This window comes from Rhinolophus ferrumequinum, chromosome 13, assembly GCF_004115265.2.
Source record: "Rhinolophus ferrumequinum isolate MPI-CBG mRhiFer1 chromosome 13, mRhiFer1_v1.p, whole genome shotgun sequence".
In the NCBI taxonomy this organism is placed as follows: Eukaryota; Metazoa; Chordata; class Mammalia; order Chiroptera; family Rhinolophidae; genus Rhinolophus; species Rhinolophus ferrumequinum.
The window spans coordinates 53,289,037-53,316,880 of NC_046296.1; the positions used below are offsets into that span (position 1 = coordinate 53,289,037).

The window sequence follows — 27,844 nt, forward strand, 5'->3', positions numbered from 1 at the left end:
GACCTATTTATAAATAACAATTTATAAAATTGGGTAAACTTCCACTTCTGACCATGATGGTATAACAGGGGCCAAATTTATCCTCCTGCCTTAATCATCTAGAAACCTGGACAAAATCTAGGAAGCAATCGTTTTCAGACATTGGATAACAGGCAACACAGGATAGTGATCCCTGAGAGAACAGAAACAAATGAAGTGAATCCTAAGAGGACCTCAGCTTCTGCCTAGAAAGAGTTTTCAGGCCACTTTGTAGAGAGAGGAAACCCTAACAGAGCCTGACCATCACACTGCATGGAGAAGACAGAGTTTGGAGGTCAGGGAGGCCAAGGGCAGAGTACCAGAAAGAATGGAGCTATACACAGACAGAACTACGGAGCTCTGCAGAAAGAGCCTCTCAAGATTTGGGCTGAGTACTGAGCTAAAACATACACATGAGGATACTATCAAGGTTGAGGAAAGAACCATTTGAGAGGAGTAGACGGAACGATTTTCCAGTGGAGGAAAAGCCATTTTGGCGGACAGGGTAGCAGGATTCCAGATGGCCGATTTCCTTTTATTGCTGTTTGTTCTTTAGTCCCTAGCAAATTGTAGAGCCAAGTGATTACAAATGTGAGGTCATTTGTTACTTTGAACATGAGCCTCAGTTAAGAATTTTGCCCTTGTGTTGACTGCAAGAAGCAGCAGAATTTTTCTAACACCATGGTTTTCTTAGACCAATCTGTCAGGCTCAACTCTGTGTCCTCAGTTCTCAGCAACCCGTATGGCAAAGGGATTGTCTTACCAAAAGATTTTGAGGAATCCCTAAGGAATGGTTAAGTGAGCCACATATCCTCCCTGGAAATGACTATCGCTTTTGCAGGGGTCCTTGTTCCAAACCACTGCTGCTCTTGAACTTTGCCAGCTCTCCTCCAGGCTCTGCACACGGCCCCCATCCCAATGCATAAAGATCTCCTCACTTTATTCCCCAAAGCTCAGCTCAATCCAGGCTATTTAACAAGACACAGAGGCACAGACATAAAAACAAAGAGTAGTCCACTACTGTCACTAGAAGTGGCTATTCTTCAGATTCCTGATAAGGCAGAGCCAATTCAACCTGCGCCTTTCCCCCCCAACTCCCCACAGGACTCCCCAGACTGTCACATCTTGAAATCCTAATGCCAGCAATAGGCATGGGTCCAAAAGAAAGTCTTTCTTTTTCAGTTCAAGGCCTGCTTCTTTCCACTCTAGAATGTCTGACTGAACAATTGATTATCTTTTCCTTAGGAGGAAAACTCACCTCCACCTTGGCCTGGTTGATGCAATCCCAGGAGTCATTGACACTTTCCAGACTTGGGATAATTTGGCTTTACATAACACCACTTGTGAGATACCAGTGGTTCAGGCCAGTTCTCTTATGCGAGGTATGAAGGAAGCATTGGCACCCTCTTCAGGATGGCTCCAGTTTTGTGATCACCTGTAAGCAAACAGATAAAAACATACATAAGTTTCCTGAAAACAAATAAGGATTTTAGGAGACATTCCAGTTCATATTCTTATTTAGGGGAAAGAAGTGATCTCTCTCTCCCTGGAAGGGCACTGTCTTGCGAACGACGCAATTTATATTAATAATAAATAAACTAACCCCAGGATCTCAGTCTGAAACATCTGAATTTTGGTTAATGGTCATTCCACAATTATCTTTATGTATGTATAGAGGACCCATGCTAATGATGAAAGGCAGATTGCTTCCAAATGTCTCTGAGAAAAGGCAGATTGCTTCCAAATGAATTTATGTCTTGCCTTCTAGAAATACAAAACTGCAATATAAAAGTTTCATTTATTGGGCACCCTTTAAAATTTATGACTACAAAGAGGAGTCTGGCCTAGGCTCAGAAATAGACTCTTTCCCCTCTCTTTACTAGTAACTTAAAATATCTGTATTTTTTCTTTCTTAAGCCCTAAATCTTACCCCCATACTTTTTTTCCTTCCTTGAACCAATCTTTCACATTTAATCACACACAGGAAAGAATATAGTATCAAAACTACTGAGCTTCCAAAGGTAATATTTTATAACTAATATAATGTCATCAGAAACAGGATGTGAAAGAAGTTTATATGAAGGGTCAAAATCAGATTTAGGAACCTCAAGAAAAGCCTGGGGTAGGGGGGAGTCTAGAAAACCTACTTCCCAACTTCTCTTTTCTCATTCTCTCCTCACTTAACATCCTCCATATGCAAGTCGGGTTTTTCAATCTGTGGTCTGTTACCCTCTGGGAGTCTTGTATTTCCAAGGCACTATGAGTCTTCCATGAGAATTTTTAAACTTTGTGCTTTAAGTTTTATAATATAAGCATATTAGCATATTTTGGATCATCTGAATGAACACTTTTATTTTTGAATGATCTTGTGTTTAAGTTTACAGTTGAATTGGTGTCACATTATACTCTGAAGTTAGCATTTAACTTTTAAGGCAGTGTTGCCTGGCCTGGGATCCCTTGAATTCCTTGAATCTACAGAAATATGTCTTAGTGGTTCACAATTTCTCATATTTGAAAAACACAGGCTTAAATCACCTTCTCCTCTTTTCTCCTTTCTGTTTTGGGAGGTAATTGGAAAGAGGCTCATGAGAAGCTAATAGAAACGGACAAAAGAGGTTTTAAAAATGCCTCATATTTTCAATTTATCTTTGATGTTTGACCAATTTGGGAGACAAAATATAATCAATCTAGTGATTTCTTTAAAAAATAAAGCAAAGGTGATACTGGGATACATAATTGTGAATATGTGTAAGAATTACCAAATGCTTAGAATTTGTTATTTTCTATCCACAACAAACCAATCCCATAGCTTTATCCCTTGTTGTAGAATGAACTTGGTATATATTTTAGAGACCCCTTTTTTTTTTTTAATTCAGTCCAGCCCCTAAAATAGATGTTCAGGAGCTGCTTTTGTTACATGTGTTTGATTAGGCAGATTTTTGAAATGCATAGTTTAAAGACAGGCTCAAGATGGAATACCAATCTGAATACCAATACTCATTCTCAGATGGAATACCAATCTGAGAATATAATGTTTTGGGTTTTTATTTCATTAAAAACATTTTTTTTTCCTATCAAAGCATGAAAACTTTGTTTGTGTTCTTGGAAGTATACTGTAGTGGTTTCGGGGGAAATGGAGATGGAGTGGAGAGAGGATAATCTTCATATTCTTTGTCTCTTTTCCCACCTGTTTGCATGAGCCCCCTTAGTATCTCCATTTCCCCTCTCCGACACACCATTGCTCTCCCAATGCCTCACTCTTTCCTTGAGTCATATTTTCTTTTCCACTTTTTTCCTTGTCTATTTGTCTTCCATTTTGTTTCAGGCAATCTATTTTTTGTGAACATCATTTAATAATTTAATGTTATTTCCATCCCTTATTTAGCATGTGTTTGTGGATACTTAATCAATGGTAGTCTTTTGGTTGACTAACAATATAACATTTATGCAAACTTGGCAATTTATATTCAGCTCCTCTTATCCCTAAAGCAATTTGGAAAAGTATGTATTGTATATCTGTTTTATAGATGAGGAACTGAGCCTGAGAGAGAATATGTTACTTGTGAAAGACCACGTAGCTAATATTATGTCAAAACTCATGCTTTTTTCATTCTTAAAAAAATTAAAAAAGAGAAGAGGCTTATGTTCTTTTAACACTGCCTTTGTCAGAAATCTCATCCAGGATCATGATGACCTACAGTCCTAATTAACATCTTCTTCTACCCATATAGTCTAACTTCAACCCAGTATTTTCAATATTTGTGTATGTAGTTGTCACCTTAAAATGAACCAACCATTTCCCCCTCCCCCGCTCCCCAACTAGTACCCTCTCACCACCACACCATTTTGTTAATGGCTCCACCAGTTTTTGTCATTCAAGGTCAAAATCTTGGTGTTCATTCATTCATTCAACAAATATTTAAATACTGTTGAGCACATACAAGAATTGTGCTAGGGATGCTGGCGCGGTTTACAACAGTAAGTTTGATGCAGTTTTTGCCTTCATAAAGATTTATAGTCTATCAGGAAAAAAACAAGTGGGGACCCAAACTAATGTAGACTTCCTGAAGGAAGTGATGATAAAAGGGTGGGGGTGGGGTGGGAAGGTTTATTCCATGGGTGACAGCCTGAGAAGAGCAAACGCAGCTTTAGAGGAACCCAAAGACATATTGCTGAAGCACTGAGTGGTAGTGGAAATGGAAAGCAGGAGAGACATGCTAGAATCGGTTCAAGCATGAAGGGTCTGGTAAACTATGTTAAGGAATTTGGAGTAGGTCTCTTGAAGAGCAGGAGGAAGCCATTAGTTTTGTATTTTAAAAATCAATCTGCTTATAGTTTGGAGAATTTTTCCTTTTCATCCCATCCCCTGAATCCAATCTATTGCTAGGAGTTCTTACTGTCTAATTTGTTCCTTCATCTCTATTCCCACTGCCACCACCCTAGTCTCAGCCCTCCCACCTCATGCTTGGATTAAGAGCCCTTTAACCAATTATTCTCCAGAGCCTGCCCCCCCCCCCATCTATACTGCACACAAAGACTAGCCTAACAGCCCTAAAATGCTATACCAGGATAACAGTTAAGTCCAAATCACCCATCTTGCTTGCCACTTACTACCATCTCTATCCTTATTTAATACTAATACTTAAAATCACTTTCGAACGAGGCCAATCACTTTCCTCAAAAATCCTCCCCAATGCATTTTAGTCTTTCCTCACCCCTGCAACCTCCTAACGTTATTCCCTTCTCCCCCAGCATAACGCGCTCCTGAGGATTCAAGCAACAGTGCGTCCTCCTCGCCTTTGATTTCTTCCCATCTAGCATAAAATGTGCCAAACATTTCTGCACTGCATTAACTCGACTGATGTCATAGAGGTCGTTTTCTCTTTTGTCATAAAAGACTCTTCCACATTCTACTCGAACAGGCCTCATAAGGCCTGGCCAGGTACTTCGTGCGCTCGGAAAAGCTAGTCAACTTGAACTGAACTGAATCGGCCGGGGTTTGCGGAGTCTGAGTGTGCGGTGGAAGCCGAGGGTGGGGGGGAGGCCTGACACACTAGAAGATGGACCGGAAGCGCCGGGTCCCAAACAAAAGAGTTTCACACAAACATGCGAGAGACCAGGGTAGGGGAGCAAACACGGGGGACAGCAGGAGACCGCTACGCAAGACCAGCCGCCTTGGGGACCGAGGGAGTCAGGCTGCGGCCGTTGGTGGGCGTGGCCGCGCCAGTCTCGCGGCAGCGACGGTTGGGCGGGCCGTTGTCCCCGCGGGCGGGGCGAGTTGCTAAGGAAATGACTGTCTGCAGCGCCGTGCCGCGCCGCCCCGCGCCGGCCGGGCGGGGTCTGGAGCGGCGCCGTTTCCGCTTCCGCCCCGTCTCCGTTTCTAGTCCCGTTACCGCCTCCTGGCCGGCCTCGCGCCTTTTACCGGCACCTTGCGTCGCCGCGCCGCTGAAGCCGCTCCTGCCATACGCGACCGCAGCGCTCCCGGCTCCGGCACGGGTCGCGGCCCGCTCACCTGCCCCTGAGGCCGCCGGCCAGCCGCCGCCATGGGTGCCTACCTTTCCCAGCCCAACACGGTGAAGTGCTCCGGGGACGGGATTGGCGCACCGCGCCTGCCGCTACCCTACGGCTTCTCCGCCATGCAAGGCTGGCGTGTCTCCATGGAGGTGAGGCGGGAGGGGCCCATAGGCTGGCCGCTGCAGGGCGGGAACCCGTTGGAAAAAGGGAGCGGGGGGGATGGGGTCATTCCTGGGGAAGGGTCCAAATCGAGACTGCGGCCTCAGCCGCAGTTTGGGGGGGCGGTACCAAGAGCGGGCCTGGTGCCGAGAGGGAGCTGCCGGTGCTTGGGGACCGTATGTCTGTGGCCAGCTTGGCGGCGAGGTTTTGGCCATGTGGGGAGAGGCACCTTCCGCCCACTGACTGCCCTCTCCCCGTGCCTTCGCGCCATCGCTCTCGTGCCAACCCAGCCCTCTAGGCTCATAAACGGTGTGACGTTTTGTGTGGGAGTAAAGATGAAAAGAGGGACTGTTTATTCATTTACTTTTGCGAGGGATTAGGCGAATAGATGTGAATGACGGTACTTGAAATTAAAAAAAAAATTTAAATACGTGAGAGGCTTCGTTGGGCTAGGAGTTTGACAGTGACAGAAAGCCGGGGCACATAGCCTGTTTCAACTCAAGTTCTTAACGCCTAGTTGCCTGGCCCTGGGCACCGCATGTTAGTTTCAGAAGGTTCCACCTGACCTCCAAGAATTGTCACTCGTTTGTATTCTCATCAGGGCCTTTTACGGCCTTTGGAAAACTTGAAACGAGTCAGTAGTACTCCTTTTTTAACAAAAAATATGCTTGATATTTTCTCGGGATTTTTCGAAAACTTACTCAGTAATTTGCCATTTGCCTGTTCTTGTTGTTAATAGTTTCCATGATTTTTCAATCATTTCATCAATATATTTTTGTCTTAACCTGCAGAGAACTGATTTTTTTCTAGAAAACTTCACTGGTTAAAAGGAAAAAGTCTGGATAAAAAGGAGTACTATAGGCAAAATGGATGTGAAACTACAAAGGAGAACAGGGCAAACTATGGTAGGAAGGAAAGGAAGAAAGAGGTGTAAGATGTGTTTTTGTAAAGAGGATTGTTTGATCTAGGCAGAGGGGCCAGGGAAATGCTCTAATTATGTCTGGGATTGAGGGTTTATCCACTTACTAGGTGGGCTTCAGGTAACAGCCAAATACGGTCTCCCTTGGGAATTTCTTTAAATCCCTCGCTCCTCCCTGTGGTTAGCTCTGGAATGACAGTATGTAAACTTAAAGGTTTGTTTCATACTCAAATTTTATACCCACAGCAGAGTTTAAAAACAGTTTTATCATTAGGTATAAATTTCAAGATAGGAGGGGATCCTATAGTTCATCTCGTTTTGGCTCCTACATTTTACAACTCAGAAGTTGAGGCAAAGAAAGGTTAGGACACTTGTGCTTTGGTGGAAAGAATTTCTAGGATGAAATTGTTCCAAGACACTAAACATTTATAATCTGTGTTAACCTGAAGTATAACGTTCAGATTTCACTGGTGCACAGTATCAAGCTTACTTGGTACTTGGTAAATGTAATTGACTGTTAGAAATATGCGAATATAGTTTGAAAAGGAAAACATTTATGCAAGGCTGGGGTTTGGGTTAGTTGATAGTTTGGAGGTTCTATTTCTATGGCATTTTCTGTTAATGTAAGATTTGAAGTGACTTTCATCTCAGTAAGGCTTTTCCTTCAGGTTCCTCATTCTGTATTTTCCATTTTCCTCTTTGCTGTGGTTTTTCCATTTCTTTAGTACTCTTCTCTGGTTTTCTTTATGAATTGAGTTGCTTGGATATTCAGTTTTCCAAGTTATTTGCCTAGTGATTCTGTGCCCTTTGCTGCTTCTCTGCAGGGCATTTCCCTTTATTTCTCCTCTGGTAATTAGAAAATGACTTTTTCATCAGGGGCTGTTTGATTTTTAGAGATCTTGTTAGACTAGTCCTTAGATCCTAATGTTCCTCCTGAGAGGTAACCACTCAGGGTTTTAAAATCTTCCTTTTACATTGTTTCTGAATTTACCTTTGAGTTGTTAAAAATACCTAATCAAATCATCTTGAAGCCCTGTTTGAGATGCTTTTCTGCTTCCTCAATACTTTTCCTTCTGGCTTTGTTTCCTTTCTCCCCAATGTATATGATAGTTTCTTTGGAATGACAAGAAAATAACTATGACTTCTAGACTCGTATCTGTGAATCTTAACTTTTCACAAAGTGTACTTCTGTTCCTCTTAACCTTTAGGGTGTAATTCCACCAATTAAGCCTGTTTGCTTGATCCTAAAGATTCAGTTGAGGTAAGTTTATTACATTAATACACATTACAAAGGTTGCTAAAATCCTGACACACAAATTCAGCTTTAGAGAGTATTATTTTATCCCTTCTCTTGAGGCAAGGATGGCAACTATCAACAGCTGGCATTTTATACTTTCTGCCTCTCTCCAGCCCCTGTTGCTGTGGAACCAGGGTGTTTTGAGGAGGGGTAATCAAAATACCACAGTTGATGTTCCCTTCCCTTCCTCCTTCTCCATGGTTTGGAGGGACCCTCAAGCTGGTTGAGGTATGTATTTTGGGGGCTATGAGGTAGGTTGTGGAAGGGTGCCTGAGAAATACATATGGAAAGGCTGTGTTTTTGGTGGCTATTAAGTCCAATCTGAAAACAGTTTTAGTTGATGCAGTCTTAAAGGGACAAAGGTACTTGTAGTTTTTGGTTGTGAGGTTCTCTGGAGTGACAAAATTCCTTTCTATGGGGAGTTAGGATTTTTTTTTTTTTAATTCTGTAAATTATGTTTGCCCTTTTTTAAAGGCAGTATCAATACCTAGAATATAATTTTGAGTAGGCTAGCTGTTCACTGCCATATAAAAGCCGGGTTATTAATGGTCATTGAGGGTCACCTAGAATTGAATGTGGATAATGTTGAGCAGAAAATTCTTAAGATATCTGCATGACAGTTTCAATCATTATATTAATAATGAGCTACTAAAATGAGCTACCTCTCAAGCATGTCGTGGGGTTCCACTTGAGAGAGGGCATCTGAAGCTGAAGAGCATTTATGTCTGATCCTCACATTAGTGTTTCATCTCTAGCTTAAAGCACTTTTTACTTACTGAACCAGGTCAGAATTCCTTTGTCTAGGATACATTTAAGCAACTTACATAAAATGGCATTCTTTTCATTTGATTAACATGCAGTACCTCTTCTTCACTAACCTAATTCAAGGTTAGTATGAAGTGATATCAAAGTTATGCCCATGGAGAAATTGATTTGTACTATACTATTCCTTTATAAGTTCTTAAGTTACTGACTTGAGGGGTAATCAGAACTTATTCCTCAAGATTTCAGGAATATTTTACATAAATTATTTCTTGCCCAATCCTCTAGCAGTTGTTACTACTACTACTTCACCCTTGATCCGCTGTTGGGTTATCATCTTGGAATTGCACTTTGAGAGTTAAGGACTTGATTTTGAGTATAGAAATTTAACAGACTTGATCAGTAGCTCTTCCCATTTTAAGCCTCTATTAAAAATTATACTTTCTGGGGAGCCCAAATCTTGAGAACTGAACTTAAAGCATCACTGATGTTTAATGGCACATTACAGACTCATTACTGATTCCAGAGGAGTTTTTCTCCTGTTTCCCTCTACATCTAGTTCAAAGAAAGAGTATATCAACTTTTAATCATATATGTTATTTAAAAATGTATACTTGTATAGGCCACTTTTTAAACAACTTTGAGATAATTCACATACCACATACATTTAAAGTGCATTTCAATGGTTATTATATTCACAGAGTTCTACAGCCATTACCACTATCAATTTTAGAACATTTTTTATAACCCCAAAAAGAAACCTTGTAACCATTACAAAGTCACTCCCTGTCGCCCATCCTCTAACCCCTGGCAACCACTAATTTACATTAGGTCTTTATGGATTTGGGTATCTGAACATTTCATATAAATGGAATCATAAATATGTCACCTTTTATGCCTGGCTTTTACTAAACATGCTATTATTAAGGGTCATCCATGTTATATCATCAGTCTATCAGTGCTTCATTCATTTTTATGGCTGAATATTTCATTGTCTGGCCATTTGTTTATCCATTCATCAGTTGATGGATGTTTAGAATTCCATATTTGGCTATTATGAATAATGATGCTACGAACATTCATGTAGAAGCTTTTCTGTGGAAGTAAGTTTTTATTTTTCTTGAGTATATACCTACCTAGGAGCGGAATTGCTGGGTCATGTAATAAATTCATGTTTAGCATTTTGAGGAACTGCCTATTTTCCAAAGTGGTTTTAGCATTTTACATTTCTACCAGCAGTATGTGAGGGTGTCAGTTTTTCCATATCCTCCCTATACTCGTTCTTACCTGTCTTTTTTTCTTGTAGCACCCTAGTGTAGGAGTAATGGTATCTCATTGTGGTTTTGATTGAATTTCCCTGATGGCTAATGATGTTTGAGCATCTTTTCTTGTGCTTGTTGGCCATTTATATAACTTTGGAGAAATGTCTATTCAGATCCTTTGCCAATTTTTAATTGGGTTGTCTTTTTTTCTCTTTTTACTAAGATGCAAGAGTTCTTTCAATATTCTGGTTACAAGTCCCTTATCACATAGGATTTGTAAATATTTTCTCCCACTCTGCCTTCTGCTTTGTTGGTGTCCTTTGAAGCACAAAGGTTTTTAATTTTGAAGTCCAGTGTATCAATATTTTTATAATTTTGGCTCTTACATTTAGGTGTGTGATCCATTTTGAGTTGTTTTTTGTGTGTGGTGTAAAGAAAGGATCCAAATTCATACTTTGGCATGTGGCTATCTATCTAGTTGTCCCAGCACCATTTGTTGAAAGCCTATTCTTTTCCCTTATTGAATTATCTTAGCATCATTGTTGAAGATCCATTTCATTGATATGTATACCTATTGTTATGCCAATACCACATTGTTTGGTTACTATAGCTTTGTGGTAAGTTTTCAAACCAGGAAGTGTGGCTTCCAACTTTGTTCTCTTTCTTGTTTCTTCTTTTCTGAATCCCTTGCATTTCCATTTGAACTTTAGGGTCAGTTTGTCAATTTCTGTACAAAAGGCACCTGACATTTTGATAGGGATTGTGCTAATTTGTAGATCAATTGAGGAATGTTACTACTTTAATATTATTCAGTCCGTAGTTTTCTTGTGGTATCTGCCTGGTTTGGTATCTGGATAATACTGGCCTCATAGATGAGTTGGGAAGTGTTGCCTCCTCTTCTATATTTTGAAAAACTTTATGAAGAATTAGTATTTAAATATTTGGTAGAATTCACCATTGAAGCCATCTGAGACTAGGCTTTTCTTTGTGAGAAGTTTTTCTTCTTTTTATTTTATTTTATCTTTTTTTAAATCTGTTTATCTTTTTTAGCTTTATATTGGGGAATATTGGGGAACTGTGTGTCTTTGCAGGACCCATCAGCACCATGTCAATTCATTTTCAGTCTAGTTGTGGGGGCACAGCTCAGCTCATAGTCAAGTCTGTTTTCAGTCTGTTATGGAGGGTGCAGCTCTCTGGCGCATGTGGGAATCAAACCGGCGACCCTGGTGTTATGAGCATTGCGCTCTAACCATTGAGCCGAGTGGCCGCCCCTGTTGTTTTTAAAAAACAAACGGATAGATAGATAAAATTTTCAACTGTGGTAAAATACACATAACACGAAATTGGCCACCATAACCATTTTAAATGTACAGTACAGCAGTGTTAAGCACATTGTTGTACACCAGTCTCCAGAACTCTTTTCATTTTGCAAACTGCAACTATACCTGTTCAGTAACTCCCTATTCCCCCTCCTCCCAGCCCCTGGCAACCACCATTCTACTTTCTATGAATTTGACTAAGTGGTTGGAAAGGAAATTTCATTTTCGTATTACTGACTTTTAAACTTATGTGCATGTATTACCACTGTGCTATAGATGGATGCTTTGCATCCCCCTAAAATTCATGTGTTGCAACGTATTGCCCATATAAAATCCCCTCATCTAAAGGCAGATCTTTTTGTGATTAGCTTATCCCACCTAGCATAATGTCTTCAAGGTTCATCCATATTATAGCACGTGTCACAATTTCCTTCCTTTTTAAGAAAATAGAATAATATTCTGTTGTATATACCACATTTTGTTTATCCATTCATCTGTTGGTAGACACTTGGGTTGTTTTCTACCTTGTGTCTATGAACATCGGTATCCAAATATCTCTTTGATACCGTGATGGGAAGTCAAGGTATCTGGTGAGTGCCCACTTCCTGGCTCGTAGACAGCTGTCTTCTAGCTGTGTCCTCATAGGGCAGGGGAGTTCTCTGAGGTCTCTTTCATTAGGGCTTTAGTCTCATTCGTGAGGGCTCTTACCTCATGACCTCCCAAAGGCTTCATGTCCATATAACATCACATTGGGGATTACATTTCAACATAGGAATTTCAGGGGGACACAAAATATTAGGTCTAGAGCACAGTGGTATACATGCATATCATTTTAAAAGTCAGTCATACCAAACCATAATTTCCTTCCCGACCACCTTCAGATTTTTTATCTTGATTTGTAAAGATGTAGATAAATTTATGTATCATAAATCCAGATGGTTGATTCAACAATACAGGTATATTTTGTTTGTGGATATATTTATAACCTTAGGAGATTGACATCAGGAGGATAACCAGGCCTTTATTAATAGAGATCTGTTGATTGTCTGGAAGTGGCTGTGTGATTTAGTAAGGCAAGGCCGAAGAGCCCTGACTCAGGTGACCTGCACAGTCAGAGTTATCTCTTCCAGACCATCTCAGTGGTTATTGTGTTATGATATGATATAATCTGTGGGTTTGGGTTAGGAAATGAAGAAGGGGGATGTTCTTAAGGTATTTGTCCTGAGGCCATCTGGGAACTCACCATATGTGCAAACATGGAAGTCCTTCTGTGTTGCAGAACATAATGTTAGGCCCCCGAGTTATGAGGAAATTTAAAACAGTCTTTGCTTTCATGTTGGTTTACAATCTAGTTTTGGACCTAGATTGTCCATTCCCTTTTCCCCCGTGGAATGTTGGATAACAATACAAGATAGCATATACTGAGTGCCAAATTATTGGTAGAGGCAATAAATATTAAAAGAGTTTAGAGGGGGGAATAGTCATACAGTGTTGGTGTGATTCAGAAAGATCTCTTGGAGGTGGTGAGACTAATTGGACCTTAAGGAACGAGTGTGACAGACAGATGAGGAGGAGGAGAGTGGGAGAAAAAAGAGTATTAGAAGGAGGGATAGGAGGAAAGACTGAGGCAAACATTTTTACTACGTATACTGGGCTGGGGTGGTCAGTGTCAAGAGTGGAGTAGTTTCTTTTGGGGAATGGTTATGAGAGCTAAGAGACTGGATGGTAGAGATGGGTAGGAATGGTGATTGAGTGCCTTAAATTTCTGGTTTAAGTTGTATGGAATCAACCTTATATGCAGTAGAATCCATTGAAGGTTCTAGCAATAAATATTATATTAGGAAGATTAATTTGGCAGCTAGGTGTATGTAGGCTGGATTACAAGGGCCAGAGAGTAGAGATAGGCGAGGAATTAAAACACTATTAAGGGTAACATAATCCAGGAACAGAGTCACTAAGGAAAACTCAGCAGGACTCAGTTGTGGATGATGGAAGATAGCCAGGAAGTCAAGGAGGACCTGTAATCGGTGTTGCTGGGGAGACTTAAAATTCCATCTACAGGAATAAGACCGGTAGGGGAAGCTCTGATATTTTTTGGACACTGCTGAGTTCCCGTTTACATATGTTAAGTTTGAAGTGAAGGGACATCCAATAGAAATAGGTATTTGGAGGTATAGAACTACAGTTTCTCACAGAATCCAAGAGAACTTTCAAGAAAGCTGACATGGTTTGTACTATTGGATTATATCCAGTGCTTCGGTAAAATAGCTATTCGGGTTGCTGTTAAGGTTATGGCCTGCTTGGTTGAGTAAGATCTTGAAGGAGAAGAATTTGAAGATAAGGAGTTTAAGAGGAAATGTTAAGCTAGAAAGAGAGGAGAAATACTACTTTTGAGGCAGAAGGGAAGGGGGGAGATTAGATAAATTTTGCGGAGAAATTTTGAGGTAGAATAGGGAAGATGAAGTAGTGCATGAAGTAGTTGATCTAAGTAAAGAAAGAGGTTAGCTCATCTGCTAAGAGTGAAAAGAGAATAACACTGATAACTTCAACAGTGTGGGCAAGGTTTGTGACTGGCTGTGGTTGATATATTTAAGAGTTGATGGAGGGGTGGCCGGTTAGCTCAGTTGGTTAGAGCATGGTGCTCTTAACAACAAGGTTGCCGGTTCGATCCCCACATGGGCCACTGTGAGCTGTGTTCTCCACAACTAGATTGAAACAATTACTTGACTTGGAACTGATGGGTCCTGGAAAAAAACACTTAAAATAAACAAAAGTTAAAAAAAAGAGTCAATGGAGAATACAGGAAAAAATACAGGAAAAAAATGCTGAATGGAAGTAGTGACCACAGTCAACATGATTTCATGATATGACTACAACACCCAATGGCTCTGATTCAGGGGTAAAGAAAGCAGTTGGTCGGGTTATACAAGGTTGGACGAGGTTTTCTAGATTGCTGAGACAGTTGAAATGCTTGTCTCTGGCTCAGAAAGGGCCAGAAAGAAAGGCAAGGCTAAAGGTAGGGAGTCTATGAGCAGAGATGTAAAGGGAGAAATTGAAGTGCCTGGAGAAGGTAGAGCAGTTCCAAGTGATAATATAGATGCAAAGCCTCACCAAGAAGTGGAGGAGGAGATAATGTGGAGTAGTTCTAGGACCTGAGACCTCAGGGCATGAGATGAATCTTTATGGTGGGCATTCCTTTTTGAGAATAAGGACAGAGAAGAAAACTGTGAGCCAGGTGCTAAAGTTGAGTAGAATATCTGTGTTAAAATCCAGTTTACAAAGCACTTTTATATGTTTTGCATCATCCTCAAAATATTCCTGTGATGTGGGTTAGGTAGATGTTGTTATTCCACGTTAAAGGATAAAATTGAGGCACGCAAAGGGATAGCTGTCCAGAGATCATGAAGTACATGGTAGCTTGGCAACTCAAAGCTAATTCACAGGTTTGTTTTGTTGTCGTTATTATTCAGAATGGAGCAATATGGCTTATTACATAAAAATTTAAAAATGTAGAAAATATTACCCAAATCTCTCTCTCTACTGTTTGATACATGATCTTCTGGACTTCTAGCGTATACATACAGGGACTTTTTTTTCCCTTTTATCACTTAATATATTGTGAACTCATTTCCAAATTAACATATATTCATCATTTCTTTTTTTTTTTAATTAAAGTTTATTGGGGTGACAATTGTTAGTAAAGTTACATAGATTTCAGGTGTACAATTCTGTATTACATCATCTATAAATCCCATTGTGTGTTCACCACCCAGAGTCAGTTCTCCTTCCATCACCATATATTTGATCCCCCTCACCCTCATCTCCCACCCCCCACCCATATTCATCATTTCTAACAGCTTCATATGTTCCATTCTGTAGGAGGGATGTGCCATTTGTAATCTAATCTATTCATGGAAATTTAGATGGTTATAATTGTTCTATTATAAATAATGCTGTAATGAGCATTCATATATATATGTGTGTATATATATATATATATATATACACACGTATATATTTTTATACTCGTGTGTGTGTATATATATATATATATATATATTTATACTCTTGTCTTATTACTTCCATAAAATAAACTTTTAGAAGTTGAATTATTAGATCAAAGGGCATGCACATTTTAAATTTTGATACATGCTCACATTACCAAACTGCCCTCCAAGAAAGCTGTACTAATTTATATTCCTTTTGGTAAGGATATGAGAATGTGTTTTTATTTCACTCTTACTACCACTGGATATTAATCTTTTTCAACCTAATTCGCACAAAAGGATATTTTCTTGTTTTTAATCATTTCTTTGCTTCCAATTGAAGTTAAACATTTTTCATATGTTCACTGAGGCTAGATCTTCTGCTTCAAGAGTACATGCTCTCTGAGGAACAGATGAGGAAGTCAAAAAGATGGTTTGCATAGCGGTGTGGTTCAAAAGAGATGGTACAACTGTGATCTAGAGTGGCATTGCCAGACGGAGAAAGGCCAGTGGATTGTCTTGTTCCACTGGGAAGAAGTGGACAGGAAGACAGGAGGAGCAGTCCTCCTCCCCTACCAAAAAAGTGGAATTAGTTGGACCAGTTGCACAAATTTTAGTAATAAATTTTAAAAACATTTAATTTACTTTTGGAAAAGCTAAACATTTCCATGGTTTAGTCTCGCTTCCATCCCTCTGCACCCTCATGCCCTCCCATGGTTAACTGCTTTTATTAACTTTCGGTGTATCTTGTAGTATGAAAAGACAAATATCTGTTCCTATGCTCCCTCTTCTTAGACAGCAGCTTACTAAATATATAAATATATCACTCTGCATCTTGCTTTCTTTATTTAACAAAATATCTTGGAGATCTTCCATGCATATTATTTTTTCTTTTTCTTTTTTTTTTTTTTAAGGAAAGCAATACTTGTAGAACTCTAGTACTAATTTACTAAAACAATTTTAATTTAATGTTACTTAAATGTGTACGAATATAGAACTGGACATAAATTCCATGCCAGCAAACCACACTACAAAATCAACACAATTAAAATCAGTGTTAATATGACACAATTGTTTCTGCTGAAGCCAATGAGACACAGCATGACTTAGTTAGCGACTACTGAGGTACAGTTTCTTAGGGGTTTAGCACGCCTGTACTACCTGTGTCCCATGCAGATGCACTTCTCCCTCTGCTTTTCTGTAATCCAGCCCAGTCCTCCTTACTTTGTTCCACTTTTTCTATATGATTTACCTATTTATTGTGTTTATTGTGTATATCCCTCATTAGAGTGTAAGTTTTTAATGAAATCCTGGTCTTTATTTTATTTACCAATATTTATCCTAAGCACTCAGAACTCATCCTGCACATAATGGATACTCAGATATTTGATTGATGAATGAATGAAGGAACGAATGAGTGAACGAACAAATGAATTCTTAATCACATTAAAGTCTGAGAACTACTGGTAGAGGATGCTGGGGAAATAAACAATCATAAAAGCAGACAAGAAGGTGCTGACGTGGTGAGAAGAGAGGAAGGCCGGGTAAGATAAACTCTAGCTTAGAGGGAACAGGAGGCCATCACTGCTGGTGGCAGAGTGCTTGGAAGAGAGATGTGACCTTTGGTTTGTGATGCTCTCCAGCTCCTTGGGACGAGGCTCAGAGGCAGGTAGCAGTGACCTTAGTTAGATAGGCCATCAAGGGCCATCCCTGATGGCCCGTTAGCTTGGGGGTACTTTCTCCTGGAGACAATCAGAGGGAATACAGAACTAGGTATTTTTTTTTTTTTTTTTAAGAACTAGGTATTTTTTGATTCTCTCATTCCCTACTTTAACATAACTTTTATTTTCTAGACTTGTATAGTAAAAGTATACTCTTATTTCAGGGATAACAGAAGAACCATTGCATTCAGATTTCCTAAGTATTAATACAGTTAGAAATTTTAAAATGCTAATGCCCGAAGAGAAAGGAGAACTATTAACATAAGAATAATCAATCAAAGTAAATAAATAGTTGATTATATCCTTTTTGTTTGTAGAAAGTAACTGAAAGGAAGGTTGTGTTGTTTTCCATGATGGGGCAGAGTAAGCTGTGGCACATTTTTATCAAGGTCTGACAGACTTGTTTGAACTATGGCTTAGCTTGGAATACTAGTTTTGGGGAGTAGAGTCTTGTTGTTAGAAGAATTTGATCAAGCCCAGACTTCCAACCGAAATGTTGGTGTGGCAGGACCACTGCAAACTTCTCTTCGGGTGTGCTGTGCCATCAGAGTTGAATGATATTTCAGTTGCGGCTGGAGGTAGGATATGGGCAGGCTGATTATATAGGGCATTGTAAACTCCAGTTAACAAGTACTAAGCACAGTGTAGATTCATAGTATGATTTGTTGGGAAGACACTCTTTTGTAAATATATCCTCCGCCTAACCTGAGGGTAACTTCTTGTATGAGTTAAATTTTGAGGGAAGAAGAAAATAATTTGTATAGATAGTATTCTGGGGGGAAGGACAGAGTGTAAATGTACACAGCTCTGCGTATTTCTAGTACTTTCACTTAGGTTGCATTAGGATGAAACGTTCCAGGTTGGTAATGCCCTCCAGTCTCATTTTGCTATCTTCTCTAACATTTTCTTCCTTGAGGTTCACTGATTCATGGACTGGGTCTAGAAGTGACTTTAAAGATCCTTTATTCTGGTTCTTCCCATAGTTGCCACAAGTCCAAAAGGGTCAGGTCTAGAGTTCCAGCAGCCGAACATTCTGCCATCTGGACTGAGGGCTCCTAGGCTGAGGCTGCTGGACTTCCGAGGCAGTGACCTGATTCATCTCTCTCCCTCCAGCCTTGCCTTTTCCACCCTCCCCTCCCTCCTTTACCCTCCTTCCTTTCTCCCTCCCCTGTACTTCTTTCCTTAGTTTATCATCCCATCTTCCTTTCTTATTTCTAGGCCATGTAGGTCAGCTAGGGAAGGGTTAGTGAGACTAAGGTGTGAACGTGATCCTTGTGACCAGAGGTGCGCAAGGGAGAATAATACCCTCTGACCTTGAGAAATGCTAATCATGCGCTGCTTTTTCCTAGGATGCTCACAACTGTATTCCTGAGCTAGACAGTGAGACAGCCATGTTTTCTGTCTACGATGGACATGGAGGTAACTTGCGTAGCTCATACTGGGAACATGCTAACACCCCAATTCTAGACTTTACAGGACAAGAACCAGGTCTTTTGTTCTTTTACTTTCCAAGGTTCTGGTCCTCAGGTATCATTTCCTGCCTGGTGCTGTTTTTGTCTATTCTACCATTCCTCCTTCCCAATAGGATATTGTATTGATTCATAATCTCACCATGCCTTGTTTTAATCCAAGAAAGCCTCTTCCTACATTAGTATTTATCTTTTTTTTTCACTGACAATTAAGTATACAAGTGAGAAAAGACAAGGGATATAGTAAATATGGCCCTGAGAGAGGTGATGGTGAAGTCTATTTTCTTAGTCAGAACTTGGTGAAGTCTATTTTCTTAGTCAGAACTTCCCAAACGTTGTCTTTCATATAGTTTTCAGCTGTGCTGAGGTATTCATCTCCTCAACCCTTAGAGTTCACTCCAATATGGCATATAGATATTATATCACTGTTTATGTGTGGGAAGCAGTGCTCTGGGTGACCTACCTTTCTTCTAGGGGAGGAAGTTGCCTTGTACTGTGCCAAATACCTTCCTGATATCATCAAAGATCAGAAGGCCTACAAAGAAGGGAAGCTACAGAAGGTCTGTCTTTCCACAATGTTCATTCTTCACTCCCGTAAGCTTTCCCTTGTTTTCCAATACTTGGCTTTTCCTTTCTCGTTGCCACCTATCTTCTTACTGCATTGTCTTCCTCAAGGATTCTGTGCCTAAAATGATCTTATTCCCACTTTGGCTTTTTTAGAGCTGCCTTGTTATTCCCAGGTCTCTGAACTGTTTTTATTGATATACACGAATGTCTCCTAATGTGGCGGATGACACTCTAGGTTGCAACCCATCCTGTGACCTGGATCATATACAGCCAATTCATTCTATATCTGTTCTTTTTCCTACACTTGCCTCATATTGTTTTGCTTATATTCAGGCTTTGGAAGATGCCTTCTTGGCTATCGATGCCAAACTGACCACTGAGGAAGTCATTAAGGAGCTGGCACAGATTGCAGGGCGACCCACGGAGGATGAAGATGAAAAAGAAAAAGTAGCTGATGAAGATGATGGTGAGTGTGGTATCCCTTCTTTGAGAGGCACTCAGTATTTTCCAGTACTATTCTTTAGTACATTTGATTTATATATAAATTTGAAGAGAGGATGACTTCCTGGGGACCCTGTGTGGAGAGTCCTCACATTGATGGATCCTGTTCTCCAGCACCACAGGTGGTTATGAAAAGGAGGACAACCTTTGTTGAGTGCCTCGTGCCATAGTTGGAAGCATTTTTATATGCATTATTTTCTTGTCATTGTGATGGGGTCTTTCTGGTTCCTACTAATGTTTACATGACCTTTTTTTCAAAACCAGAGCTGTCATTAGCCCCCGCAGCTAGTCATTAAGCCTGGGCTGTAGGCCTGAACTAGCATTATGGCTCCCTGGGTCCTCAGCCAGAATAGCGTTTTCAACTTACCAATAAAAATTGAGAGGTAATAAGGAAAATATAGTAACTAGTGTTCCTTTGGCTAAGAAGGGGGTGAAAGACAAAGACCAAAGGAAGTCTATGGAGACAGATGTTACTTGAGAAGGAAGCAAAAGGGTGTTTTTCTGAGACTTGATAAGTGAAAGGAGCCTTGGGAGTAGGAAGTGGTGGGGGAAGTTGGAAGTCAGGCTGCCAGGGCAGTGGAGGTGGTGAGCGGGACTGACCCCTGAGGAGCCTGGAGCGGGGGCGCTGATTTCACCTCTCACCTGCAGTGGACACTGAGGAGGCCGCACTGCTGCATGAAGAGGCCACCATGACTATTGAAGAGCTGCTGACACGCTACGGGCAGAACTGTCACAAGGGTGCTCCCCACAGCAAAGCTGTCACTGGGACAGGCGAGGAACCAGGGTCCCAGGGCCTCAATGGGGAGGCAGGAGCTGAGGACCGATCTAGGGAATCTTCAGAGGAAAATGGCCCCACAGCCAAGGCCCACACAGGCCTTTCCTCCAACTCGGAACGTGCGACAGAGGCAGGCCAAGGTGGTGAGCCTGGCACTCCCACGGGTGAGGCTGGGCCTTCCTGCTCTTCAGCCTCCGACAAGCTGCCTCGAGTTGCTAAGTCCAAGTTCTTTGAGGACAGTGAGGATGAGTCAGATGAGGCGGAGGAGGAAGAGGAAGACAGCGAGGTAAGGGCGTGTGGGGGCAGACAGATTCAGAAGTTGCAGAGAGCTGTTTGGTGGCAGTCCATAGCTTTGACTCTTTTCCTTCTACTATTTTGACATCATCCCCCAAGATCCCCAGTGTATTCTGAGCTTTTCTTGAATTCGTTGTCTCCACCAACACAAGTACCATTAGCCCTCTTACCTCTTCCTTTGTTGATACATTAACAAATAGATCTAGTTCTGGCCTGTCAGAGTCTGTCTCCTAGAGAGAGAATAAGAAGATGGTGGTGGTTGTTTTGGTTAGTTGGATGTTTTCTCTTCTAGACAACTTATTTTCTGGTCACGTGGCCTGGAAGGTGCTTTCGGCTGACAGCCCTGGCCTTCCCTAGGGCTTCCTGCTAGTGACTGCTGAGCCCGGTTCGGGATAGCAGTTATACCCATCCTAGCCCTCTCCCCAAATTTTCCATCATGATCATAGAGGTGCATCTTTCAGTGTTTTGAGGACCTGTGTTCAGTCAGGGCCTCTTGGTTTTGAGTCGGAGTTAGGGGAGGAGGGCAGTAGGTCATCCCAGTCTCAGTGGCCTGGGATCATCCCTTTGGCAGGAATGCAGTGAGGAAGAGGATGGCTACAGCAGTGAAGAGGCAGAGAACGAGGAAGACGAGGATGACACCGAGGAGGCTGAAGAAGACGACGAAGAGGAGGAAGAGATGATGGTGCCTGGGATGGAAGGCAAAGAGGAGGTGTGTGGGGAAGGGGAACAGTGAGTTTAGAAAACCCAAGAGGCAGGTGTGAATCCCCTGATTTTAATTTGGGGGGGCTCCCCTTGTTATCTTAGTACTGAAGTCATGGTCATGGGGGTATTTATTCTGCAAGGGGAACCAAGTCTTTGGGGTAGAATTGTCTCAGAAAAGAGAGGGAGCATGCTACTGTGTTTCTCCGAAAATAAGACCTAACCGGACAAGCAGCTCTAATGCTATTACTTAAGACCAGGTCTTATATTACTTTTTGCTCCAAAAGACACATTAGAGCTGATTGTCCAGCTAGGTCTTATTTTCGAGGAAACACGGTATAGTCTTTGGAAAGATTAAAATCTGTGCTTCTCCTGTTTGTTAACGTTCTCTTGGTGGTCCTAGTGAGAGGAGAAAGCATAGGCGAATTGTCAGGGGAGCACTAATGAGGAGCTTGTGTCTAGAAACTCCCACGATGCTCTCTTTCTTCCTCTTAAGCCCGGCTCTGACAGCGGTACGACAGCAGTGGTGGCTCTGATACGAGGGAAGCAGTTGATTGTAGCCAATGCAGGAGACTCTCGCTGTGTGGTGTCTGAGGCTGGCAAAGCTTTAGACATGTCCTATGACCACAAACCAGAAGATGAAGTAGAGCTAGCACGCATCAAGAATGCTGGTGGCAAGGTCACCATGGATGGACGAGTCAACGGGGGCCTCAACCTCTCCAGAGCCATTGGTAAGGGCCACAAGACTATGGGAAAGACTTCTGGGTCTTTTTCTCTGTTCTAGATTATGTAGTAGCAAGCTTTAATCTTCATAGCCCTGTACCTTTCCGATTACTTTGTATCTACTACCTCTGTCCTTAAATGTCTCTGTAAGGTAGGTAAGATAGATGTCATTTCTGGATGATGAAAAAGATAGGTGAGTGACTTACTTAAGGTTAAATAACCTAAAGTCTGGGCTGGAAACTAGAGAAACTGTTCCATTCAATTCTGGAACTTTGTAAAGAATGGAAATGAATGGCAAGGCTTCAAACACAAGTCTGTGCGATGTACCCAGACTACTCATCAACCAACTATTCCTTTACTTCAGGAGACCATTTCTATAAGAGAAACAAGAACTTGCCACCCGAGGAACAGATGATTTCAGCCCTTCCTGACATCAAGGTGCTGACTCTCACTGACGACCACGAATTCATGGTCATTGCCTGTGATGGCATCTGGTGAGCACTGGCACTTGCCTTAAAATTCCCTTTTTTTCTGCAGCATTACTCCCTGCATAGGGCTCTGAGTTGGCTTTGGCTTTATCATCCCTCTAATGGTGACATTCAGCACCTTTTCTCAAGCTATTCTAGGATTAGAGCCTCGGAAGACAGCTTGGTGTCAAGACCCCCGAGCCTCAGGCAGAGCTGAAGACAATCTCTATGGGTGCTCACATTGACCCAGAGTGTCACCTCTAGCTACGTTCCTTTGCTCTGCCTTGGCGGGACTAAAGAGGATTCTGACTCTTGCTTTTTGACTCCAGGAATGTGATGAGCAGCCAGGAAGTTATAGACTTTATTCAATCAAAGATCAGCCAGCGTGATGAAAATGGGGAGCTTCGGTTATTGTCATCCATTGTGGAAGAGGTGAGTCCCAGGGTGGAGGAGAGAGTGTCTGGTCTGGACAGCGTACGTTTTCTGTAAGACCAGAGCCTGGGGGTATCATTCGTTAGTGAGAGATGCTAAGCCCTAACTAGAAAGTTCCACTTTCCCTCATTTCCCTGACTTATCCTTATGCCTCATGGACTAGCAGATCGGCTGTTTGGTGATACTTGTTGATTATTTCCCTCCTTTTGCCACCCTGTCTGGCAGGGCCAGCCCTCTAGTGGGACTTAAGGTTTCCAGGAAGGTATCTAAACCCTGAAGCTGTGCTACCCCATCCCTTTTGTAGCTGCTGGATCAGTGCCTGGCACCCGACACTTCTGGGGACGGTACAGGGTGTGACAACATGACCTGCATCATCATTTGCTTCAAGCCCCGAAACACAGCAGAGCTTCAGCCAGAGATTGGCAAGCGGAAACTGGAGGAGGTGCTTTCTACTGAGGGGGCTGAAGAAAATGGCAACAGTGACAGCAAGAAGAAGGCCAAGCGGGACTAGCGGTTGTCCAGAGCCCTGCCCACCTGGACTGTTTTCTGAGCCCTCTGGACCTGAGACTGAGTTTTTGTCTTTTTCCTTTAGCCTTAGCAGTGGTTGTGAGGTGTGCAGGGTGGAGCTGGGTGGCTTTACTCAGCCCATTCCAGAGGGCTCTCCCTCCACACAGCAACCCGGGAGCCTCTGCTGTCCTCCCCAGCCTGCTCCTTGCTCCTTGGGGCTCATCACCAGTTCTGTGCCTGTGCTCTGTTGTGTTGGAGGGAAGGACTGGCGGTTCTGGTTTTTACTCTGTGAACTTTATTTAAGGACATTCTTTTTTATAGGCGGCTCCATGGCCCCGGCCGCTTGCACCCGCTCCTCTGTTGTACACTTTCAATCAACACTTTTTCAGACTAAAGGCCAAAACCTAATCGTGCCCATGGTGTCCTTTATTCTCTGCTGCTGTCCTGTCTGGGCTGCCCAGGGTACCTGGGCCCCAGGCTTGACCTCATCGGTAGCATCTACCTAGCCCCTATCTGTGCGTGTGCGTCCCCAGAATCGAATCTGTCTGGTAGTGGGGGACCGGCTATTGTAACTCCCAGGGCTGCTGACAGGCTGGCCTGGAGTCGCTCATCCCACCCCCTCCTGGAGTCAGGAGTGATTTCCTTGTCCCTCTACGGAGGGGTCAGGACCGGCCAGGCGGCCCTTGAGACGAAACTGCTAGGGGCTGGGCCCCTGCCCGCCTCGCCAGCCGATTTCTAGCTGACCTCTGATTGGCTCGCCCGCTTCCTTTCGTCACAATCACTTCCTGGTCACATTGTGAAAGCTGTGCCGCCTCCGCTTTCTAGGGACTACGCGTCCCGTGTGGCTCTGCGGCAGCGGAAGCGGAAACGAGTACGGAGGTACCAGCTGGTCTCCGTAGGGGGGGTAGGGGGCTCCATGAATGGACGCGGCGGCGGCGGCGGGAGCGGCCTGAGCTGGGCGCCGGGGCCAGGGCCGGGGGCTGCCCGGTGCCCGCGCCGCTGCATGGGGGCGGCCCGCGGGCCCTAAGAGGAAGGGCGGACGGCGGGCCGAATTGGGAGGGGCGGGGCCGGACGGCCGCAGGCCGGAGTCGCGTCGGGCTGGAGCCGGTCACGATGCCCCGAAGGAAGCAAAGCCACCCGCAGCCCGTGAAATGCGAGGGGGTCAAAGGTCAGGGGTCAGTGGCCGCGAGCGGGGAGGAGCAGGGGTGGGGTCAGTGGAGTGGGTTCAGGTCGAGGTGGAGGGGGGACTCCTGAGGGATGGAGTGGGCGATCCGGACTCCGAGCTTCCCAGCGAGGTACTAAGGGAGCCCGGGAGGGTGTGAGACCAGGGAGTGCGGTCCACGAGGGCTGGCCCCCGGTGTGGATGAGGCGCACTGCTCCTGAGGGAGAATCCACAGGACCCCTCCCCTCTCCAGTGGATACCGAAGACTCCCTCGACGAAGGACCCGGGGCCCTGGTACTGGAGAGTGATTTGCTACTAGGCCAGGATCTGGAGTTTGAGGAGGAAGAGGAAGAGGAAGAAGAGGAAGGTGACGGCAACAGCGACCAGCTCATGGGCTTCGAGAGAGACTCTGAAGGTGGGTTTGTGGGACTTTGTTTAGGATTAGTGATCATTGGAACCCCAACCTTTCAGGAGGCGGGTTAGGGTTTAGTGCCAGTGAGTAAAACACCGTTTTCTGCCACAACTTAGGACTGGTTTAGGGTAGATTTGAGCTACATTTCTTTACTTGCCTGATTGTCCAGTTATCTCCGTCACTTTGTTGAGGTGAAGTTCTGGGGCCTGGTCCAAAGGTGGTATGAATAAGACAGTGAATGAATCACATGAAGCAACTGGTTAAAAGTAAATGCTCGTCATAACCTTGTCCCCCTCCCTGGCCCGTTCTTTATGAGTTTACTTCTAAGAGGTTCAGGGAAGCAACTTCTCATTCAAGCTAGTACTTAGATGTCTAATCTAATTACCTTTCACCTGCAGTATGAGCTCCTTTTATATTGAGGTTTTAGTCTCTACCTTCCACATTCCTCTTCCATGATCTTAGTATCAACTCCATCCTAATTTGCTGCACTATCTACCCACTTATGCCACTGACGTTTTTGAAAGTCACCAGGAGAATACATGTAAAACAATCCATCCTTTAGGCTTAGAAGTGTTATTATTGTATGCCTCGTTTCATTTCTACTTCCCTCCAAAAAGTCTTTTGAGAGTTTTTATTTTATAATCAGCTCCATAGTAAAAGGCACTGTACTAAGACAGAGCTTAGAAAAAGGTCTTAGGCCTCTGCTTTGTGTATTTTTACTTTCTATCCCAAGAATCAGTTCATTACGTTATAGATTCATTTCGGTCTGTGGTCTTTTTTCCATTAAGTGAAACTAGGTACAACTGTTTTCACTACGTTAGTCCAGCTCAGCAATAGACAATTCATATTTCATTTTCGGGATCATTGAAGGAAAGAGAAGGGCAACCACAAGTGAGAAAGGGAATTTGGGGCCTGGTCCTACCCCCATGTTGATGTCTCTTCTCACGTCTTTCTCACCAGGAGACTCTCTGGGGGCCAGGCCTGGGCTTCCCTACGGGCTGAGCGACGACGAGTCTGGGGGCGGCCGGGCATTAAGTGCCGAGAGTGAAGTTGAGGAACCAGCCAGGGGTCCAGGGGAGGCCAGGGGTGAGAGGCCAGGCCCAGCCTGCCAGCTGTGTGGGGGGCCGACAGGTGAGGGGCAGTGTTGTGGGGCAGGAGGGCCGGGTGGGGGGCCCCCGCTGCCCCCACGGCTACTATACTCATGCCGCCTCTGCGCCTTCGTGTCCCACTACTCGAGCCACCTGAAGCGGCACATGCAGACACACAGCGGGGAGAAGCCGTTCCGCTGTGGTCGCTGCCCCTACGCCTCAGCCCAGCTCGTCAACTTGACGCGACATACCCGCACCCACACTGGCGAGAAGCCCTACCGCTGTCCCCACTGCCCCTTTGCCTGCAGCAGCCTGGGCAACCTGAGGCGGCATCAGCGCACCCATGCAGGGCCCCCCACTCCTCCTTGCCCGACCTGTGGCTTCCGCTGCTGTGCTCCACGTCCAGCCCGGCCTCCCAGTCCCACAGAGCAGGAGGGGGCAGTGCCCCGGCGACCTGAAGGTAAAAAGCAAGGGACCAAAGATCCTGGGACGTGAGTGGGTATCCCTAGGGGGTACTTAGATTCACAGCCCAGGTCTCAATTGTTCCCACAGATGCTCTGCTGCTTCCAGATTTGAGCCTCCACGTACCGCCAGGTGGTGCCAATTTCCTGCCAGACTGTGGGCAGCTACGGGGTGAAGGGGAGGGCCTATGTGGGACTGGATCAGAACCACTGCCAGAGCTGCTGTTCCCTTGGACCTGCCGGAACTGTGGACAAGAGCTGGAGGAGGGGGAGGGTAGTCGGCTAGGAGCTGCCATGTGTGGGCGCTGCATGCGAGGAGAAGCTGGAGGAGGTGCCAGTGGGGGGCCCCAGGGCCCCAGTGACAAAGGCTTTGCCTGTAGCCTCTGCCCCTTTGCCACTCACTATCCCAACCACCTGGCCCGGCACATGAAGACACACAGTGGCGAGAAGCCCTTCCGCTGTGCCCGCTGTCCCTATGCCTCTGCTCATCTGGACAACCTGAAACGGCACCAGCGCGTCCACACAGGAGAGAAGCCCTACAAGTGCCCCCTCTGCCCCTATGCCTGTGGCAACCTGGCCAACCTCAAGCGTCACGGTCGCATCCACTCTGGGGACAAACCTTTTCGGTGTAGCCTTTGCAACTACAGCTGCAACCAGAGCATGAACCTCAAACGCCACATGCTGCGGCACACAGGCGAGAAGCCCTTCCGCTGTGCCACCTGCGCCTACACCACAGGCCACTGGGACAACTACAAACGCCACCAGAAGGTGCACGGGCATGGTGGGGCAGGAGGGCCTGGCCTCTCTGCCTCTGAGGGCTGGGCTCCACCTCACAGCCCCACCTCCGTTTTGAGCTCTCGGGGTCCAACAGCCCTGGGCACCACTGGTAGCCGGGCTCACCACACAGACTCACCCTGAACTAGGTCTTTCTCCCCCAGGGCCCTATGGCTTAACCCTGACCCTCCTGTATGTTTTATACATATGGACCAGAAAAACCACCTTCTCCTTCCTCCCCCGCTGGCCAGGGGCTCCACATAGACTAACCTAAGCACTATATGGACCAGCCCAGATCCCATGGGCAGGGGGCCCATATGGACCAGGGGGCCTTGCCTTGACTGATGCACTTAATGAGCTCAGTGAGAAGGGCCCTGCATTTGCCTCCACTGCTCCCAGGGGCTGTGGAGGAACTGGCTGGGGGACTGCCCAGCCTCCCACCTGTTTATTTAACTTATTTCAGTGCTTTATAATAAAGGAAACACTAACAAAGCCATGTCTATGCTGAGTTGACAGTGGCAAGCACAGCTCAGCCTCACCCTTAGTATAGTAGGCC

At 44.1% G+C, this 27,844-nt stretch overlaps 2 protein-coding genes across 3 annotated transcripts; both read left to right on the forward strand.

Annotated features, from left to right (window-relative positions):
* Positions 1–5,305: 5,305 nt before the first annotated feature.
* PPM1G (protein phosphatase, Mg2+/Mn2+ dependent 1G) lies at positions 5,306–23,803 on the forward strand. The gene is made up of 10 exons (XM_033125333.1): positions 5,306–5,681; positions 18,307–18,376; positions 18,901–18,986; positions 19,327–19,459; positions 20,143–20,555; positions 21,135–21,272; positions 21,759–21,993; positions 22,350–22,479; positions 22,782–22,884; positions 23,189–23,803. The coding sequence occupies exons 1-10, from the start codon at positions 5,562–5,564 to the stop codon at positions 23,393–23,395; spliced, it is 1,635 nt and encodes a 544-aa protein (XP_032981224.1). The 5' UTR covers positions 5,306–5,561; the 3' UTR covers positions 23,396–23,803.
* Positions 23,804–24,336: 533 nt separating this feature from the next.
* Positions 24,337–27,773, forward strand: ZNF513 (zinc finger protein 513). 2 transcript variants are annotated; one of them, XM_033124473.1, is made up of 4 exons: positions 24,337–24,559; positions 24,807–24,968; positions 25,926–26,513; positions 26,606–27,773. In XM_033124473.1, the coding sequence occupies exons 1-4, from the start codon at positions 24,505–24,507 to the stop codon at positions 27,430–27,432; spliced, it is 1,632 nt and encodes a 543-aa protein (XP_032980364.1). In that variant the 5' UTR covers positions 24,337–24,504; the 3' UTR covers positions 27,433–27,773. The 2 variants fall into 2 exon arrangements, with proteins under 2 accessions (XP_032980364.1, XP_032980365.1); XM_033124474.1 differs by lacking the exon at positions 24,337–24,559 and adding an exon at positions 24,606–24,686 and having other exon boundaries at positions 26,606–27,772.
* Positions 27,774–27,844: the final 71 nt, after the last annotated feature.